Source organism: Arvicanthis niloticus, chromosome 15 (assembly GCF_011762505.2).
Source record: "Arvicanthis niloticus isolate mArvNil1 chromosome 15, mArvNil1.pat.X, whole genome shotgun sequence".
Taxonomy (NCBI): domain Eukaryota; kingdom Metazoa; phylum Chordata; class Mammalia; order Rodentia; family Muridae; genus Arvicanthis; species Arvicanthis niloticus.
The window spans coordinates 61,879,979-61,901,417 of record NC_047672.1 but is presented as its reverse complement, the minus strand read 5'-3'; the positions used below and the strand labels follow the sequence as shown (position 1 = coordinate 61,901,417).

General features: G+C 41.0%; 2 protein-coding genes across 5 annotated transcripts in view; one reads left to right on the top strand and one right to left on the bottom strand.

Annotated features, from left to right (window-relative positions):
- Abcb1 (ATP binding cassette subfamily B member 1) overlaps window positions 1-21,439 on the bottom strand; it is a 159,857-nt gene that overhangs the window by 93,154 nt on the left and 45,264 nt on the right. Inside the window, exon 3 of one of the 2 annotated variants that reach the window (XM_076913103.1) lies at window positions 3,247-3,376. The exons of the other annotated variant lie outside the window; for it this stretch is intronic. The gene's annotated coding sequence lies outside the window, so the exon portion shown is untranslated. The remainder of the gene's footprint in view (window positions 1-3,246; window positions 3,377-21,439) is intronic. 2 annotated transcript variants of the gene reach the window in all.
- The window catches only part of Rundc3b (RUN domain containing 3B), a 117,287-nt gene continuing 113,951 nt past the window's right edge, over window positions 18,104-21,439 (top strand). For 2 of the 3 annotated variants that reach the window (XM_076913108.1, XM_034519163.2), the window contains exon 1: window positions 18,104-18,639. In XM_076913108.1, coding sequence (XP_076769223.1) covers window positions 18,530-18,639 — 110 coding nt within the window. In that variant the 5' untranslated portion in view covers window positions 18,104-18,529. The remainder of the gene's footprint in view (window positions 18,640-21,439) is intronic. The other variant, XM_034519165.2, reaches the window with a different exon arrangement.

The window sequence follows — 21,439 nt, the reverse complement described above, 5'->3', positions numbered from 1 at the left end:
CTGAGAAAGACTGTAACAGGATCAGTACAAAACAAATGATTCACTTGTGATGACAATAAAAAAGCCACAGTATTACAGCATCCACCCACTGATGCATAACTAAATTTTATGTGTGAAGGACATATGGCAAGGACATTGAATGACTATACAAACTCAGCTTAGATTAGACCACCAGATTGCTTTTTAAACCCTCCATCCGAAAATTCCCAGTTCTTGCGTTGGCAAGATTTCTCAGTGGATGAAGGTACTTTCCATCAAGGCTGACAAAGCAAGTTGATTTCTCAGGACACACATGATGGAAGAGACTCTCCCATGTTGGCCTCTGACCTTTGTATGAACTTACACAAACAAATAAATTAATATATTTTTTACTTAAAAAAATTAAATTTTTGAATTTGGTAATTTTCAAATAGGCCGTTCTGCTATTATTTAACCTATAATTCAATAATCGAAGCTCAGGTAAAACAGTAATAACAATTAAAGAACTTAATTTAAAACTAAGTGATTTATTAATGCACTCTAGGCAGAAATGATTTCCACCCTTCACCTATTCCAAATTAACTTTACTTCTAATTTGATACTTATTAGTATTTTATATGAGAATGAGTTTTTTTATTATCTGTGCCTTATGTAAAGAATACATATCTTCTTATTAAAAATGTCATGTGCACCAGGTGGCGCACGCCTTTGATCCCAGCACTTGGGAGGCAGAAGCAGGTGGATTTCTGAGTTCGAGGCCAGCCTGGTCTACAGAGTGAGTATCAGGACAGCCAAAGCTATAAAGAGAAACCCTGTAAGAAAAAAAAAAATACCATGTGCTAAGGGTGTGGTACTACTGACAGCTTACTAAAGTTGAACTAGTAGGCCACCTGCCTACATCATCCTTAGGGTGCTCTGGGGATTCTTTCACCACCAAACATCTTCTCCTACATCCTCTTCTATTATCTTTCAAACTCCATTAGAATCACCAGCCCCAGCCCCACCCCCAGGAGGCACCTTCTTTTAAGTGACTGACAGAACAAAGAGAGAATAAAGGAGTAAGGTTTTACTTCCCCCCAATCCACCCCCATCCCCCCCCCGCCCCCCCCCGCAGCGGGGGAGGGGAGGGATGAGAATGAAGCCGCTAAGGAAGGCCTAATCCAATTTCATTACTTATTCCTGGACAACTTACCCTCTCAAAGCATAGACTTCAACATTGTTAAACCAGAGACAGTAAAAGGATCTATGTCTCTGAGGAACAAATAGGGAAGGTTTTAGAAAACGGCCAGTATAGAGTATGTGATATCGTACATTTCCTAATAAAGATGACCAATGGGCACCAAGACAAGAGTAAAATGTAGAGACTCAGTAATGCCTGAAAGGGGCCCTGAAGGACACTGAAAGTAAATATGATGCTCTGAATTCAAGGGTCTCTGGTCTTTTGGTGTCTCAAACTCCTTGGTCCCATTGATCCTCACATGTTAGTTTCCAGAGTAGCTTGGGCAACTGGCATGAGACTCTGCACTTTATGCTTATTCAACACTGGAAAAATTATTTTTCTTGAAAACTTTTCCCTTTTTAAAAATAACTCATTGAATGAAGAAGCAGTTGTTTAGTACCTGAATAGTTAAATTCTCGGGTAGGTTATTTGTGTTGTTACCACTATTAATGTACTAGTGAGTAATTTAATTAAGATTTTCAATTTGAAATGAGATGTGAGCTTGGTTGTGTACACTTTTAATATCTAGGAGGTACACTCAAGATCAAGAGTTCAAAGCCAGTTGGGCAGTGGTGGTGGACGCCCTTAATCCCAGCACTCGGGAGCCAGAGGCATGTAAATCTTTGAGTCCAAGGCCATCCTCATCTACAGAGTGAGTTCCAGAACAACAGGGCTACACAGAGAATATCTGTCTCTCTGTCTCTCTGTCTCTCTGTCTCTCTGTCTCTGTCTCTCTCTCCTTCTCTCCCCCCACACACAAACACCATAAAAAGCCCCAAAACTCAAAAAAAAAAAACAAAAAACAAAAAAAAAACAACAACAAAAAAAAAAAAACAAAATAAAAAACAACACCACCAAAAAAAGAAACAGCTCAAAAGTCACCCTGGACACATAGAAGGCCCATGTCACAAAAATCTTGATAAATAAATAATATAGTTTTCTTATACCCTTAGTAAATTTGCCCTCAAGAGACACCTAAAGCAACTTTCCTTAGATATTCAATTAATATTCAGTTGTAGCAAACCTAGTATGTGTCTGTTTCTTTCTTATCTTAGTTTATAGGCAAACCTTTTACCTCAGACATCAGCACTAAGAAAATCCTGATATAAATATAACGTTATCTTTAAAAGTTACTTTTTTACTCTTGGCAGGGCTCATAAAAAGCATCATTTCCTGTTTAGCTTTTTTCAATTGCTTTATGATTCACAGACTTTGAACTTGCCTAATCTCAAATGAACTTTCTCTTGAGAACAAGGTTAAATCAGTTCAGTAAGCCAGTGTTTGTTCATTTAGTTTTCCCCCCGAAGCTTTTGTATTATTTAGATGATGTATCTATTTAAAACATACATCCAGAAGTAAACATTGTTCTAGGATATGGATGATTCATTGTTGGCTACAGCTCATTTTACGATAGAAACTTGTTATAAATACTTTTTTTAAAGTTTGTATGAGGACTTCACTTATTTATCCAACAATGCTAACAACTGAGTACCTTGTAGATTTTATATGCTAGCCTAGAGTGCATGGCATATAACAAGATGCAAACAAAAACCTCTGCTTGAGTATATTGGTAAGTGCATCTAGGCAGCGAGACTGAAGTTTAAATAAGTGATTCAGTGTGTTCAAAGGTGGAAAGTGCTCTGGGGACAAATTGAAAAGGAAGATAGCTGGCAGCTATAGGCATGTAAAGGTGGCAGATTTAAAAAGTATGGTCAGGGGAGATCTCGCTGAAGATATAGCATTTAACCAAGATAGGAAAGAGCTGGGGGCAGTTTTGAGTGGTGCAGGTTAAGATTTTGGAAATCTTCACAAATTAACTCTTAACCCTGTTTAGCACGTATTCTACTATAGAATATTTCTTACAAATGTTTCTAGATGTTTGGGCTTGGAAAAGAACATAGAGGTCATCTTGCATGATGCTGAGTCTCTGAAATGCTGAAGAAGCAATGCTACCAGCTGGATAGAAAGGTGGCTATGTTTACAGCCTGGGGGTTGTCTTAGAGCTTGCTGTTCAAATGGCAGATGTGAACTTGGCAAATGTGGGATACCTGTTGGAGGGTCAGGGTAGTTCCATTCTGCAGATGTTTCCTTTCCACATCCAGTTTCTCTCATCTTGACTTTACTTTTGCCATTGACCAGACAGACCAGCCCATTTTCCCTGCCATTCTTCAGGATCCCCTAGAAAGGATGTCAGTACGAGAAGGTAGACTATAAAGCAGACAGTCTATTTGCCTTTCTAGTGTCTGCCCTCCAAGTACCTAGAACTCAAACCCCAGACAATCACGTGATAAATCATCTTGAAAATATAGAAAATAATATTAATATAGAAAGATGTAGGATGATGCTAACCACACTACTCCAAAATAAATTATTAAACCTTTCCCTTATCCTGTGACTTTCCTGAGGTCGTGGATAATTTGTGATGCTTACCTTTCCAAGAGAAGAACTCTGTAATTCTGCCAAATATTTAGCTGTGAAGTCTCTATTGTTTGGCATAGTGTGCTACAGCCTTGTTGTGACTGTAACCCTGCTCACCACATCAGGATGCAGTGTTTATGTGGGAAGAAGCTTAATTCTACAGTGATATTTTACTATCACTCTAAACTTTGTTCTCTTTATGTTACTTGACTACCGTATAGTACAACCAAATAGTTCTCACAAAATCTGGCATGCTGTCCTTATTGCCACGTAAAAGTGTCTTTTCTTCTCCAGTTGTAATTGATGCCTTGGAGGCTGACTGCCTCTGTCTGTAACCAAGGCCTAGTCCTGGAAGCTTCTAGCCTCCATACAATCTAATTTAGGCCTAGAATGTTTTCAGCCTCTAAGGTTTACTGCTGAATAAGCTCACCCTTTCTTATTCTTTCTAACTCTGGCTGGCTGATTCAACTCAGCTGTTCTGGCTCAAACTCCTCTCCAGGCTGACTGATTCCATTAGACTTCTCTTGGCTTTTCCTGAAATGGTCTGCTTGACACACTAACTCTGGCAATCTATTCTAATCTTCTGGCTCCTTCTCATTCTCTGGTTCATTTCTCTGGTTCTGGCTTGTTCTCTCTTTGATCTGTCTATAACTATCCTGGTAAAATTGCCTCCTCCTCTCTCTGGACTGACCCTCAAGTAGCTTCCCATTCCTCTCACTTCTCGTAATAGTTGAGTATATCCTATTCTGTCAAATCTTTCTCTGATTTGTCACCTTGTCTGCCACTCAATTAGACATCACTTTAAACTCGGATGTTTCCTTCTACAAACTAACTTTACCTACATTGTTTAGAATTAGAGGTGTGTCCTAAGGGTGTGTCTGTATTCCAGCCAGGGGGATTAAAGATGTGTGTTAAGAACTGAACCACACCATAACTACAAACAGGGTTTTTAAGTAAATAACACAATCTCTAGGTTCCCAAAGTGACCAAATATCCTCCAACATTGTCATTTCACAATATGGCAAGGACAATTCTTCTTCTAGAGTCAACTTTTCTTCTTTCTCCATCAACCTCATTGTTGTTTAAAGCAATACAATGTAGAAGTTATGATATATGAAGATGGAAAGATGTCTCAGTCAGGAGTGCTTGCTATGCAAGCATGAGGACCTGGGTTTGGTCCCCAACACTCATGTAAGAAAGCCAAGTGTAGAGTGAAAGCACCTAACATTCCTGGACTGAGGAAGCAAAGACAAGAGAACCTCTAGGGGTTGATGGCCCACTTGTCTAGCTGAATCAGCAAGCTTCAGGTTCTGTGAAACACTCTGTCTCTGTACATAAGCTGGAGAACAATTTAGGAAAACATCTAACACTGATCTCTGGATTTTACATGCATGCACATACATGTACGCCCTGACCTCTGGATTACACACATGTACATACATGTGCCACTTGCAAATGTCACCATGTATGTATTGCACCCCTCTCCCCACACAAAGTCATACTGTAGAAAATCCTGCTTGGGTGGGATAATGGAATGTACATTGAACCTCCCCAAACAGAATGCTTGATTCTGTCCCAAACCATGCTTCTCTTTTAGCATGTACCTATAAACACATGACACCATCATCTGCCTGCTGTTGGGATCTTTAACTCCACTTTCTTTTATATTCTGTACATCCAATTAGAATCTATTGTCTTTTTAAATAATGGCAATGACCTTGCCTAAACCATTATAACCAACATGCTTTTTGGGGGCTGCTTTAAGAGTATCATAGCTAGCAGTGGTGAGACATGCCTATGATTCCAGTATGTAGGAGGTTAAGGCAGAAAGATCTAAACCTACACAGTGAAATTCAGTCTTAAAATGGAAAAATCACAATACTGCTTTTGTTACATCCCCTATAGACTTCTAATTCTTTGTCTTCACAATAATGGAAGTTATATACACAATACCATACCATGCTCCCTGAGCAATGGCTTCTTGTTCTCAGGTTAAATTCCAAAGCCCTATATGATCCTCCTTCTCCTTGGCTCTCTCATCTCAGTCCATTTCTCACTTTCTTCTTTCAGACACATACACACTAATCTCTAGGTAAATCATTGCAGTTTTGCTGTGCATTGTGTTCTTGCTATCTTCTCTCCTAACTCGATCATTTGTATCTTCCCTCTTACTCAACACATGCACTTTTGTACACACATGCACACATGAGAGAGTTATTTGTAACAGTATTTAAGTGTAGAAGCATCTAGAGTCTGAACTTCTACTTTTGACATTTTCCTAAAATCATTTAGAATTAATTTAAATGTATCAATATTTGTGTGTGTGTGTGGGGGGGGGGGAGTTGAATGAAAATGTTCACCATAGACTCATAAGAAGAGGCATTATTGAAGGTATGGCCTTGTTGGAGTAGGTGCGGCCTTGCTGAAGGAAGTGTGTCACTGAGGGGTGGGCTTTGAGGTTTTAGAAGCTTAAGCTAGGCCTAGTGGCTCTTTCTGCTTCCTGCTGATCCAGATAGAGAAGGATCTCAGCTCCTTCTCCAGAACCATGTCTGCCTGCTTGCCAGCATGCTTTCTACCATATAATAGTGTACTAAATCCCTGAACTGTAAGCCAGTTCCAATTAAACGTTTTCCTTTATAAGAGCTGTCATGATTTGGTGTCTCTTCACAGCAATAAAGCCTTAAGACAATACTGTCGCTTGAAATGTATCAGTTTTGTTGAAAAGACACTTCAAACATTCTTCATCAACATACCAAGGGATGCTATTCAATATCACGAAGACTTCAAAACATCCTGACCAAGCAGCTGATATTCTCAAAAGTAAAATTAGCCTGCCACAACTAATAAACTATTATATAATAAAATAGTTTGATCAGCAGGTTTCTGAGTCAATTACTGGATTACTCAACACTCCAGGTGGCCTTGGGGCATGGTAAGATTGGTAATTAAAGAAAGATGTTGTCATCATCTCTAAAAGGAATATACAATTACTAGCAGTCTGGAAGTAAGGAAATGGACCTTAGTCTCAGTGTCAGTGCTGTATAGTGTCATATATTCCTTGATGTTCTGTGAATTATAAACCAAATGTCTTATGTGCTCACTCATGATTGTAAAATACTCTAGCTTAGTAGAGTATTTTCTTACTACTTAGTATTTTCTTAAATACTTAGTAGAGTATTTGCTTACTTAAAGACATACTGAGACATAAATGTACATAAACTATCATAGTGGACAATCACTTGCTATCATGGGATTAAAGGTACTTTAGGTAAGGGCACATCTCACATGAATGAGTCTCCAGAATATACTAAAAACACAGAAAAACAACTACGTTTTTGACGGTGATCAGTCTAGAATATGTTTGTCTTAGACTTCTGTTAGATTTTTTTTTTAAAACTATTTTAACATATACTGATCCTGTATGTTAGCTCCTAGCAATTGTATGGCCTTAAGATGTTCTGGAGTATTCCCATTCTGATTTATCATATGTAGGTTTAAAAATCAACTAATTCAAAGACATTACACTATCTGGTTCACCAGGCAAACTTTACCTTAGTTTTTCAGAAGAGAGAGCAACTTCTATCAGTGGAATCAATGCTCAGTAATTCCATATATATGATTTATCTTTAATTTTGGCTCTTTTGAAGCTTATTTTTCAGAAATGGTTAGATTGAATTATAGTGACCTTATTATTATAAAAATTTCTTGACTCAGATATAAAGCCTAAGTTTCCTTGGTAAACCCAGAATCTACAAAAAAGAAACTGCCAGTGGTGAAAGACTCCTACTTTTCTAAGATCCTATGAAATTTTCATTTCTATAAACTTTTTCCTGAGGTTCATGATAATATTTAATTATCTTTTGTTTCTGTGGTCTTTTGATTTTACCAAACAGTTCTAAATACTTTTATTGTATGAAGCTAAATTTCTGCCCCAAACTAAAAACATAATAAACGAAAAATAGTGATAATTATGTTTCACAGTTACAACATTTCTTAGTTTATGGCATTTCAAAGCTCATGAGTAACCTTGCATCACAAAAAAAATAAGAGTAAAGATAGTCAAGGTGTTTGTTGAGTAAACAATGTTGCAATCTAACATCAAACATACTAAGATGTTACCACTCATCCCTTTTTGTCTTTGTATTTTTATTTGTTTCTTATCTGCCACACTATAACTCAGTAAACAAGCATAGTACCCTGTCCAGTTTTATAATCCTCCAAAGTCTATACATACAGTACACAGGACCTTATAAACACTGGCTGAATTAAAGTGTCCAGTATGTCTAGTTGACTAAAGGTTAACAGAGGCATAGGAATTAAGTAAGTATATATAGAAGGTTTTCTAGAACGATCTACTTTATTGGATTCTGCGCCTGTTTTTTTCAGTTCCTTCTTGTTCAAAACTAAGCCTTTCTTACATTACTAAATAGATAAATCTGGCCATGAAAAATTTCAGTGACACCCAAGAACCTAAATGGTACTCTGAACTCTTTTGCATGCTACACAATGGCTTCTGGATTTTGGCTTCCATTTCCTGTTACTGTGGTAGGGTACCCAAGAGCCTGGGAAAAGAAAAAAGAGAAAATAGCATGTAGATCAATCTGTATATGAACTGATCGCAGCTCTTTTGCAAACCTTTCCTTGCTTAGTAAGCCATCCCAGGGATCTTAAAGGAAGGACAGAGAGGCCGTCATGTGGTTTAGTGTCTTGCTACATCCCCCAAACAGCCCTCCCTTCCTTAAAACCTTAAGGCGTTAAAATAAAATTGTCATTTACCATGTACAGGAGACAGAAAGCAAGTGTTGCAGTGTTATTTGTCCGACTGCAGCTCCAACATCCTCCGTGCTTCTTTGTTAATGTTGCCTGTACTCTTTTCTTATGTCCACAGGTGAATATTCTACTTAAGAAGCCCTTAAAAAGTAACATCCTATTGTACCTGTCTAAAGCCAGTGATGCCTTCTTTCCCATTTACATGCATGTGAAGACATGATGCATGTACTTTCTTTTTGTAACTGGGTCTCAAGCTAAAGATGGCCTTGAATTTCTGATTCTCCTGTCTCTGTCTCCCGAGTCAGTTTTGGGAGCATAGAAATGCACTACCACACTTGGTTTATAAATATTGAATCCATCCATGGCCATATGCATGCGAGGCAGGCAGGCACTCCACCAATGGGATCACATCCTTGCACTTGTTGGTGTTTTTAAATTATTGATAATAGTGTTTGTGCCTCTCATCTTGTGGAGCAGTGGGCTGTGAGGGGTAACTGGGTACCTGGTCGAGCACAGGCCTTGAACAGCAGAGACCCTAAAGGGATGGTAGGTGTTCAGCCTTGCTCCTGGGCCCTAGTTCCTTTCACTTAGGACAGCCCTCTACAGCCCCTCCAGAAGAGAGGTTTGTGTCTGTCTTCCTCACTTTTGTAATCCCAATATAATATGTGCCTAATAAATGATGAGTAAGTGAAATAAAAGAGGCAAAGTCAGGAAAGAAAACCAATGCTCATTTCACTGATTTAAGAATAACAATTGAATACCTATTATGTGTCAAGTATATTTAGTTCATTCATGAACAAGGCATGTATTATTCCCTTTAGGAGCTTGAATATTTGTGAGTAAAGATAAATAAATACATGTTTGAAAATATAGTGATATGGAGATAAGTGCTATAGAGACAAAGCCATAAAAGAAAATAAGGACAGCCTTATGTCATTTAGCTTCCCTCCACCAATGGAAGCTTTCTCTTTGCCATCTCCTCATTCCCCTCTCTATACTGCCCTCTGCCATGGTCTTCTTTTACTTTCCTGGTTTCTGCAGTTGCAGGATATGCAATCACTTCAGGAGATGTAGATGTAGGAACTATAGATAAAAGAGACCATTTGATGGCCTTTCTGGATCTTGGTTACCTCATTCAATATAATCTCTGCTAGCGCCATTCATTTGCATTAGAAAGTCCTTCCCTACGCCCATTCCATTCTTATAATGGAATACACACATACTTCCAACATATACTTTCTTCTGGTAGTTTCATGTTTCAAACTTAAGTCTTTGATCCATTTTGAGTTACTTTTTGTGCAAGGTGATAGATGTCTGGGCTGACAGTGTTTCCCCCAAGAGTATTAAGCCGCCTAATAAAGCCCTAAAACCAAACACTGGAAACCTCTTTTCGAGATGTTGCTCAGGATTATCCAAGAGATTCCCAAAGGATTATAGACTACTGCTGTCGCCCTGGCTACCTCTCAAGATTGAAGTAAGTCCCTATTTCTGAAGACACATGTACTTTGGACATAGGACCCTGTGGACTTAAGCTGGATCTGACCTGAACGTGTCATTTCTGAGGACTAGCCTTTTATGGTACACAGAGGGCAGCAACCAATAGTCCTACCTAGCTATTATGCCTATGAACTACAACAATGACCAACATGGCCTAGTACTGGAAACCTAGTCAACTACCCAAGGCTATTGCAGTCAAGGATCTTGGAGAAGAGCCTTCAACTACCACTTTACTAAACCAGTATATTCCTAATTACATTCTAAATATTTACTGTCATACCCACAGATAAGTATAAGTCTCCCCCTCCCCCGTCATCAAAGAAACATCCTTTTACAACAGATTAAGACCATTATAGAAAATTGCACAACTGATCAAAATGCCAAGAACAAGTGAGTGTTGAATGCCCAACCCCCAATGATAAATCTACAACAACTAAGACTTGGAGATCATAGCTGAAGAGGGGTTGGACTATATGAACTAGAAGCGCAGGAAGTTTGCTGTGGAGTTACATCTCCTAGAAACGACAGAGAAACTTCACCCATGAAATATCATCAACATGGCTGCCTAAACAAGGATGATACCAATAGACATGCAAACATGCAAACATGGAAGGGGTCTTAACCCTAGACAAAGAGCTACAAGCAACTAAAGAATGCTGAGACTAGGAGACATACACTTCTCCAGGGAAGAGGTTCTCAACTGGTTACCCAATATCAAGTGTTCAGTCCTAAAATCATATACATAAAAGTAGCATTATGAAGAGTGAACAAGTTGTACTTATATATTGTCTTGGGGTTTCTATTCCTGCACAAACATCATGACCAAGAATCAAGTTGGTAAGTGTCTTAGGGTTTTACTGCTATGAACAGACACCATGACCAAGGCAACTCTTAAAAGGACATTTAATTGGGGCTGGCTTACAGGTTCAGAGGCTCTGTCCGTTATCATCAAGGCAGGAACATGGCAACATCCAAGCAGGCATGTTACAGGAGGAGCTGAGAGTTCTACATCTTCATCTGCTAGCAGAATACTGGCTTCCAGGCAGCTAGAACAAGGGACTTAAAGGCCACACCCACAGTGATACACCTACTCCAACAAGGCCACATCTATTCCAAGAGAAACACATCTTCTAATAGTGCTACTCCCTGGGCCAAACCATCGCAGGGAGGAAAGAACTTATTTAGCTTACACTTCCACATTGCTGTCCATCACCAAAGGAAGTAAGAACTGGAATTCAAGCAGGTCAGGAAGCAGGAGCTGATGCAGAGGCCCTGGAGGGATGTTACTGGCTTGCTTTCCCTGGCTTGCTCAGCTTGCTCTTTTATTGAATCCAAGACTACCATCCCAGGGATGGCACCACCCACAATGCCCGCCCCCCCCCACTCTTGATCACTAATTGAGAAAATGCCTTACAGCTGGATCTCATGGAGGTATTTCCTCAAGGGAGACTCCTTTCTCTGTGATAACTCCAGCTTGTGTCAAGTTAACACATAAAACTAACCAGTATATACACTTAGGAATACACACTATATACGCACAGGCATGCGCGCGCGCGCGCGCACACACACACACACACACACACACACACACAAGTAGAGGCCAGGAATTTGAAAGAGAGCAAGGTGGATTGAAAGGGTTGGAGGGAGGAAAAGTAAGGGGGAAATGGTGTAATTATATTTTAATTTTAAAACAAAGAGGAATTCAGCGGAAAGATGTTTTCAATTTAAAGTGTGTGCTTCAGTAAGTGACCTTCTGGAAATAAAAGAATGAGTCCTCTGGTATCTAGACCAGACAGCTCATGGGCTCTGAGGCAACAGAATCAAAGTCATATTCAAGGATGAGTGGAAGGCCAGAGTGGATGGAGCAACTGACCAAGGAGAAAGAAAGAGCAGGAGAAGGGATATGTTATTAAATTCTGTCCTGGTCTGCCATCACAAGGACTTTGACTTTAACTCTGAAGGAGAGAGAAAACACAGATTTGGGAATAGTGGAATTACATGACCATACCACTATGCTGTATTTGGCCTCACATGCTATCTAATACAAGTTACAAATTTGTGTAATAGTTGTTAAAAATAGCCTATTAATAAAGCACAGTAAAACACATAAGCAAGAAGCCATGTTGGATTCTCCAGCTTGGAATCTTGACAGAATATACTTAATTCTACACTGGAAAAAAAATGATTTCTGGATCTAAACTATAGATGGTAAAGATCTATAAAACTGTCCAGACTGTGGTGATGTCAATCAAAGAAATAAAGCAAAACTAACTGTATTTTTAATTGAAGAAAAGGAGCCTAATAATTATCCCTGTGTGTGACTTTCTTAATAACTATGTTCATAGTAAATTAACTAGCAAATGAATGCTACAAACTAGTAAATTAGCATGTTGGCTACTGCACAGTACAAATGTAACAAGGTTTAAAGAGAGCAGCCTCCCCCCCACCCCCGTGTGTGTGTGTGTGTGTGTGTGTGTGTGTGTGTGTGTGTGTGTGTGTGTGTATTTGTGTGGTGAGTGCAAATGGGCATATACGGAGACCAGAGGTCAATGTTAGGATGTTAGGATGCCTTTTCTGGATTGTTTAATCTTGGTTTTTGAGATAAGCTCTCTTACTAAACCTAAAGATTGTTTTCTTAGCTAAACGGCTAGCTAGAGCCTCTGGGATCTGCCTGTCTCTCTCACTGTTCCCGGGGTTAGGGTTACTGGCATGCACTGGGCAGGTGGTGCTAAACTAGATAAGAAAGCAGGCTGAGCAAGCCTTAGAGAGCAAGGCAGTAAGCAGGCTCCTCCATTCACCTGCTTCAATTCCGGCCTCCAGGTTCCTGCCCTAAGTACTTGCCTTGGCCTCCCTAATGGGCTATGACCTGGGATTTTTTAAGCCAAATAGACCTTTTCTCTCCAGGTTGCTCTAGGTCTGGGAGTTTTATCATAACAATAGAAACCTCAACTAAGATAATTAATTCAAGAAGTTTTTTGAGATCTGCTGGCTTTGTGGTATTTTTAAATGGCTCAAGGCCTTACATGTTTGCTGTTGGTCACTTAAGTAAAAATCAACCATAAGCAGGGTAATTTGCACCCAGACATTCCTTTAGACACAGGCACAGATCATACAGTTTCAACCACTGGAAAGTCTGACACATCAGGATCTCTTGAACACGGGAATTAGCAATGTAGAGATACCCCATCCAGCAAAACAAACTGGCCCCAGTTATATAGGAAAATCACTGCATTCTCTGAAACTTAATATGAGTTTTTAATAAAAAAAAAAATAATAGATCAGGATTCTAAAATAAGTGCCGAGTGGAGATTCTCACACAGAGGGAGAATTTTCCAGTAACTCATTTGTTTTGAGTTAGAAAACACCTAGGAAAAGCACTTGACCATATGACATAAAACCACAGCACTGATTGGGCAGCAGAGTTTTTAGCACAATTTGGTTTGCAATGAGACTGCACAATCTAACAACCTGTTATCAGGAAACTATTCAGGCTTTAAAGTAAGAAATGGTGTCTATCCACAGAGACAAACAACAGTAACAGAACAAAACAACTAAATGCCCCTTCCGGTCATTAACAGTGAAACTCTCCTGAGGTCTTGCATCTGAGTGCTGTCTAATCATTGTGGGTAGCACGCTCCACTGGATGTTACAACCACTGTCCACATCAGCTAAGGCCACCATTTCAAAACTCAGATCTGATCTTGTCGATCACTTCTTTCCAAGCATCTCAAAGACCTCTTGCTGCTCTTAGGATGGTGATGAAAACGCTCAGTGTGATCAGCAAGCCCATGTGTAAAGCCAATCCTAGGCATCCTTTTTTTGGCTTTGTAACTAACACCCTTCCTTACTCTGAGCTGTAGCCATGTTATCCACAGGCGGTTTCTCTCCTCTAGCCTCAGGCCAATTGCAAATGTTATCCCTTTTGCCTCCATACTTTCTCTCACAAGCTCTTTCTTCATTTTTATTCTTCCTTAACCTCAGTTCAATTATTAGGTCCTACCTGTACCCCAGCAGGGCTATGGTTTGTTAAACTCCAAAAGCACTATTGACCAGGTCTTTCCCAGAACATCCAGAGAATAACAGCTCAATCACACACTTGGATTTCAACCTCGGGAGATTCTGAGCAGCAAACCAACATGGATTGTAATGTGGCTGACTTCTGACCTATAGAACTTACAGCTATGGATGTGTGTAAGAAACTAAACTGCTGAGACTTTTTATATGCTAGAAACCTAACCACCATAATGCACAGTTTTCTAAAATTGGCCAAAAAATATCTCAGAAGATAATAACATCGTCATCAAGGTCAATTTTGTGAACCATGATGAATTAAATATCACCTTGGACAAGATCCGAATGATGACTCCATATTCAGTTTTCTTTGCTTTGATTCAGTTTTTGACTGATGTAAATGTACTTGGCTAAATGGCTAAGTTGAATGATGTAGTTAGTCAAGTTTTGAACACCAGTCAGAGATTTTGGTGGCTATAAGTTCATGCATAGATATATGTATATCTATATATGAAATTATAAATATTCATATGTGCATTTATATGAATAAATTAGCTCTGGGATTTCCAGACAGAATCATTACTATCATATTTATACAGTTAAGCATGTATATACCAAATTTACTGGGGACATAATAAATTTATGCTAAAATAAAACTTTATTCTCTTGATTTTATAGAGCTCACAAGAATTTCCTTAAAAATTATTTAAGGTGACAATGTTTCATTACAATTAAATCAGCATTTTCTTATATCATGTCTGAAAAATCTCATTTAAAAATTGTTATTGTTAGTTTTTGTGATGGTTTGAAAGAACGTGGTCCCTGTAGGCTCACAGAAAGTCGCACCATTAGGAGGTGTGGCCTTACTGGAGTAGGTGTGGCCTTACTGGAGTAGGTGTGGCCTTACTGGAGTAGGTGTGGCTTGTTGAAGGAAGTAGGGCACTGGGGCAGGCTTTGAGGTCTCAAAATCTCAAACCAGGCCTAGAAGCTTACAGTTCTTTAATTACTACCTGCTGACCCAGATGTAAAACTCTCCACTACCTCTCCAGCACCATGTCTGCCTGTGTGCTATATGCTTCCTATCATGATGATAATGGACTAAACCTTTCAACTGTAAGCCAGCCCCAAGTAAGTGTTTTCCATTGTAAGAGTTGCCATGATCGTGGTGTCTCTTCACAGCAATAAAAACCCTAAGACAGGTTGGCTAGTATTTTTTAATAGGATTAATAGGTAAAATTTGATTCTAAGATTAAAACATAAAGTATGGCATGTGTGGTACTCTCTGACCTACAGAATTTTGTGCTTGGGGGTTTTTACATGTTGTATTTGTAATTTTATTTCTTTAGAATGGGAGGAGATTATTGGGGATAATGGTATGCAAGAATGCTGTGAGCATCAGCTGACATATGGACTTAGCATCTATGCTTTCACAGTGTATCTTGTAGTGTGTATGTGCATGAAAGTGCTGTTTGTGTGAATGTGTACGTGTGTGTACATGCATTTGGAGGTTGGAGGTCAAACTTTGGGCTTCTAGGTGTCTGTACCTCCTCAGAAGCCCTCTACATATCTTTTAAATAGAGGTCTCTCATTGCTCTAAATTTTGCTCATCAACCTAGGTTGGCTGGCTAACAAGCCCCAGGGATCTGTCTCCACCTCTCAAGTGGTGAGCTTACAAGCATGCCATTAAACAGAGTTTTGAAATTGATTTCTGGGGGTTGAACTCAAATCTTTTCAAACATTTTACTGAGTGAGCTATCTTGCTAGCTCCTGTAGTGAATCTCTTTTTAAATTCCTTTCATTTCTTGTTTTCAGATTAGTAATCTAGAAAACACTCAGAACATATGACTCAAGGTAAGTGGGGTGGGGGTGGGGCAGAAATCTTATCAAATGAGGCCCCCAAGTGGCAGTTTTAATGAGAACGATCCATGCAAAGGTAAATGAATTCTTATGGCGAAAGATCTCGTTAAGCAAGTGTCAGATGAGCCTACTAAAAGCAATGAAAATTAACATTGTAGCCTGATAACTTAAGGTAAATTTTACTGTTTTCAGTCAGAAATACAATGGTTATAGTACAAATAACATGAAAGTGCATTGATGCCAGAAAGCCAGTCTCACTTTTTAATTTTAAAATGACTACTACGCATGGTCAACTTCTACCAAACAAGGTTACCTACCATTTGACTTCAGGCATCTTCCTACTCCCTATATCTTTTTGAGTCAGGGCCTAGTGTTCAATTTGCATCTGAAACGTTCCTCAGAGGCACAGGCCTCAAATGTTTGTCCCCACCTGGTGGCTTTATTTTGGAAGGTTGTAAAAACTTTGGACTTAGAGGAGGCAGGTCACTGAAAGAAGGTCCTGGAGTTGTCTTATCCCTGATGGATTTCCTGTCATTCCACATCCTCTCAGATTTGATATCAACTTTAGTGCTTTCCTATAGCCTTCCATGCCATGAAACTTCTGAAGCACGAACCCCAAAAAACCCTTCCTCCCTCAAACTGTTTATGTCACATAGTTTGGTCACAACAACACAAAAGTAATTAACAAAGCAAGGTATTCCTTTTACCTAAGTCATCAGAATTCTGGGATTGCAAAAGTATGCCACCATTCTCTGCTCTAGAAATTTTCTTTAAAAGTAATGATTTTCGCTGGGCAGTGGTGGCGCACGCCTTTAATCCCAGCACTTGGGAGGCAGAGGCAGGAGGATTTCTGAGTTCAAGGCCAGCCTGGTCTACCAAGCGAGTTCCAGGACAGCCAAGGCTACACAGAGAAATCCTGTCTCGAAAAAAACCAAAAAAAAAAAAAAAAAAAAAAAAAAAAAGTAATGATTTTCTATGCATTTCTTTAGACACTTACAATGTCAGGCTTAAAAAATAATTCCCAAGTTATGTCCTGTTTGCCATTGCTAGTGTAAATATTTTGCTAAGACTGGCTGTACAGCCAAAGCCTCTGTTTTCTGACAGCTGGTTCTGAAGTCATACGGTTAGGCTAGCAAGAAAAGATAGGATGTAGCTCCTAGGAGGGTCCTCCTTGACAAGTATCTTCGGCAATTAAAAATACAGGGAATATTTGATTATATTTGCATCGACAAATCACATACCCCTATATATGGAAACTTCACCTGCATTTATTCATGTGAGAGATAAAGTTCAGAATCTAAGTTATTTTATTAGATAAGTGCATAAATATTTACTGTAGTAACAGTTAAGTATTTTCCTACATATATTTTTATTTTAACCTAATTATAGTCAGTAGTTTAAAGAAATGGGACTTTGTCCTGATGCTTTTAGATTTTCAAAATTAAAAAAAAAAAAAAAAAAAAAAAAAAACAACCTGAAGTCTGGACCTACTGGTTTAAAGGCAGATGAACACTAGTCTGAGGTGAATGCCAGAGGTCAGAGCCTCAAACCAGGAGCCTCCCATAGGTAAAGCCAGAGAAGTGGAGACTGCAAAGTGGTCCTTCCAAGTGGCTTAGCCTCCAAGACTTAAGCCTCCAAGGCAGGATTTCTCCCTGCCCTTGGTCAACCCCCCCCCCCCCCATGACTCACGGGCTGCAAGTCCGTTCAGCTCTCACTGCACAGAACACAGACTGGACAGCCACACAACACTCATTTCTCTATGGTCAGTTGGGTTTCAGGCTGTGCTGGAGACTGAGGTGGGAAGATGAGCCCTCGAGGAGAAGTAAGAATTCTAATCAGATTCGCGTGAAGAGAAATGCCATGGGCACATGCCCTGATGCCATTGTGTCGTTGTTTGTCGGGCTCAAAGGGGGACGTTTGGGACAGATGGAGCCCTTCTGTTCTAGGGAACCCCCGCCCCCTACCCCCCAGCTGTGGCATTCTCCTGCTGAGGCAACTGAAGCCCCAGCAGGAATCTATCATGAACATTTGAGACTTAGTCTTGTCAGGGTGGTTGCAGGCCAGAGTCGCTGTGGATTAGGCACACCAAAGCTGGCTTCCCAAGCCACCGCTGCCTCGCCGCGCGCACCAAGAGGTCGCACGAGCCGGGCCCGCGGTCTGACAGCGGCCCACGCGCCAGGGCGGGGCTTAAGCGGGCCGCTTTAAAGGCTCCCGCGGCGGGTCCCGCCCCCCACCTCTCGTCATTGGCTCTCTCTGGAGCGGCTTTGTTCCCATAGGTGCAGGGGGCGGGGCTGCGTGAGACTGGCGGGGGGTGGGGGGGTGGGCTTCACCTCTGCGGCTCCCGCCCTGCTAGCAGAATGACGTGCGGTTAGGCCGGCCGGGCTGACAGACTCGCCCGCGCGCCGGTGCGGCGTTCCTAGGGCAGCCGCGCAGCGCCGGACTCGGAGCCCGCCCGCGCTTCTCTCGTGGACGGCGGCGGCGGCGGCGGCGCGCGCGCGCGCGAGCGAGCGAGGGCGGAGGTGGCTCGTGCGTGCGTGTGAGTGAGCGTGTGTGTGCGTGTGTGTGAGTGTGTGTGTGTGTGTGTCTGTGCACGCGCGTGTGGAACCTGGGTACCGGGCGCGGGTGCCCCGCTGCCTTCCACACCCTGCCTGCTCCGCGGCTCCTTCCTCGCCCCTCTCCCGCACCGCGGGCTGCCATCGCGAGAGAAGGCCGCGGGACACAGGTGTGCTAGGCTTGCGGGACCGCTGGAGACAAAGGGGGCGCGGAGGTGAGCCCGCCATGGCCTCCCGGAGCCTGGGGGGCCTGAGCGGGAGCCGCGGCGGCGGCAAGAAGAGCCTGAGCGCCCGCAACGCTGCGGTGGAGCGGAGGAACCTGATCACCGTGTGCAGGTGCGGGGCTGCGGGCGCCGGGCGGAGGGCGGTGCTGGGGCTCGACGCTGCGGCCCGCGCCGCGCGTGTCCGCGGACGAGCGGGGCCCTGCAGAGGGGCGGTAGCTTCTCCCCACGAGGCCGTGGACCGGCGCTCGGGTCTGGACGTCCTCGGATGGAGGCTGCCCCGGCGAGGACCGGGGCGGAGCCGGGGAGGATCTGTGTGGAACCGGCCAGCGAGTGTCTGAGGAGAGGAGGGCGGGGGAAGAGCAGCGTCCAGCTGCTCTAGTAGTCACTTAGATGTCCCCAGATCCCAGTGCGTCCTGCTGTTTCCTCTGGTTGGCGGCTGTATTTCCACTCCTTTCACTCGGCCGTATCTGTATTGGGTATTTAAGCCTTGTCAACTACAGTGCCAGTGCTGCCACGGGATTGTGGAAGGCTCCTTGTCTTCCAGACAGTCCTTTATTGGAAGATGTGCCTTTATTTAAATGCTTCCTGATTGTAAATGCATTCCTTCCTCCAGGAAATATAGAAATAGATAATCACTATCTATAAATCAAGAATTCAGGGGAAAAAAACCCTGATTTTGAACACGCTGATAAATTTTCTTTAAGTCCCATAAAATTCTAGGCGTCCGTTTCTTAGTAACCACTCAGAGCCAATAAGCTCTGTTAAAATGATTTTTGTTCCATCATCCTGGTTGATCATCAACCAGTGATAATTCTCTAGTTATCAGGTAAATGATGAAACCTTTCCTGCCTCTCTGGCTTATGTCTATTTAAGTTTTTCCTTGTGTAAAATCGTGGCTAGCATCTTAAGCAGATTGTAGAGATCTGTCGTAGGAGTTACATTTAGTGATTTAAGCAACTTTTTAAAAGTTGGATTCTAATGAATGCTCATCTATCAGGAAGACTTTCGTTCACAGTTTGCGTTGTAAGTGGTAAAATAATATGGATTATAGTAATTATTTGTGCTGTGTAGAATACAAGCTTTTGGCACAGGTGGGCTTTATTACATTGTTTTAAATTGAGGCAAATTTCTAAGTTAGATACAGAGAAAAATAAGCTAGTCAGATAGTCTTGTCTTTTAAAGATATTAAAATATATTTAAAGAAATGAGTTTCGAAGCAGGTTTCAGCCTAAACTGTGCTTCTTGAGTCCTTATGCTCATAGCTTCAACAGACTCCAAACTTCCTGATGGTTTGACATTGGAAGTTGGAATAAGCTGATCTAGTGGAGATGTGACCGAGCTCATAATGTTGTCATTAGCTAGTGTCTTAGTACCCCTCCTCATTTTCTTCATTGATTCCTCAGCTGTACAATAATGCTGGACTAGATGGCTAGGGTTTTTGAGTGATGGACTTAAAATGAATAATATCCATCAAGCATTCTGTGATCATGTTTGGCTTTTAATGTTTCCAAATATGAGCATGATGATACTAGTAGAAAAATACAGCAGCTAGGCGAGGCACATGCATTTTTCAAAGATTTTTATTTTGTGTATGTGTGTTTTGCTTACATGTATGTCTGTGCTCTGTGTGTATCTTCCTCCAGAGGAGCAGCCAGTGCTCTTCTTAGTCACTGAGCCGCCATCTCTACAGCTCAAGCTGATGTCTTTTGAGGCTGATGTATTTCTTTAGCCTCAGTTCTATTGGCAAATACAATTAAAATCTAATTCATCTTTCAGTTTATAATATTATGTAAAATACTAAAATATTCATGTTTAACAATTAGAATACACATCTTAAAACAACTTTTGTCAAACTTTTAAGTTAATAGTCTGCTGGCTGATTTTATGTCAGCTTAACACAACTAGAGTCATCAGAGAGGTGAGATCCTCAGGTGAGAAAATACCTCCCTAAGATCCAGCTGTATGCATTCTTTTAATCTTTTAATTGATGGAGGAGCCCTCCCCCTCCCCCCATTATGGATGGTCCAATTTCTGGGCTGGTGCTTCTGGGTTGTATAAGAAAGCAAGCCATGAGGAGCAAGTCAGTAAGCAGCACCCACCCAGGATCTCTGCTTCAGTTCCTGCCTCCAGGTTCCTGCCCTGTTTTGAGTTCCTGTCTAGACTTCCTTTGCTGATAAAAAGTGATCTGAAAATATAAGCCAAATAAGCCCTTTCCTCGCCACCTTGCTTTTTGATCATGGTGTTTCATTGCAGCAGTAAAAACTCTAACTAAAGGCTGTAGTTTAAAGGAACACCTTATGCAAAATCAATTTTCCTGGCTTTTGGATAAAAAAAAAGACAACGGTGATTTAAGAAATACACAGTAGGTTAAGCAGGATAGAGACAAACAGTGATTTTTATAATTAAAATACTTTAATAACATGAAACATCGTTTTTTATAGGTTAAGGTAGTATTTCAGAGCACTAGAATTATTTCAAATTAGAGCAGCACCTCATTTCTTTAGTGTGGTCGAGGAATAAAGAGCTCATATTTTATATGTAACTAATATCTACTCTGAGCTTAACATTCTTCCCTCGGGGATAGTGCTTCAGTCAGCACTTACCATGGAACACAGTCTTCTGTATAATAAAGCTCATAATTGAAATGCTCATACTTAACACAGTAAGCAGCTATTTAGTAATTTTAGATGAATTACTTAACAAAAAAGAGGTTGCACATTTCTCTACCTTCTTTAGAGAGAATATAGATAGCACAATGTAATAACTATTGATGAGTGTCTTCTGGGTCTGTGTCTATGAATATGTGCACTGTACAGTGGCTGTCCTTGGAGACTCTGGAGGTCCCTTAGTACCTTTAGCTAAATGGCCCCATAAGACTTGTGTTTAGAGTTCTTTGTTTTTGCTGCCTGCTG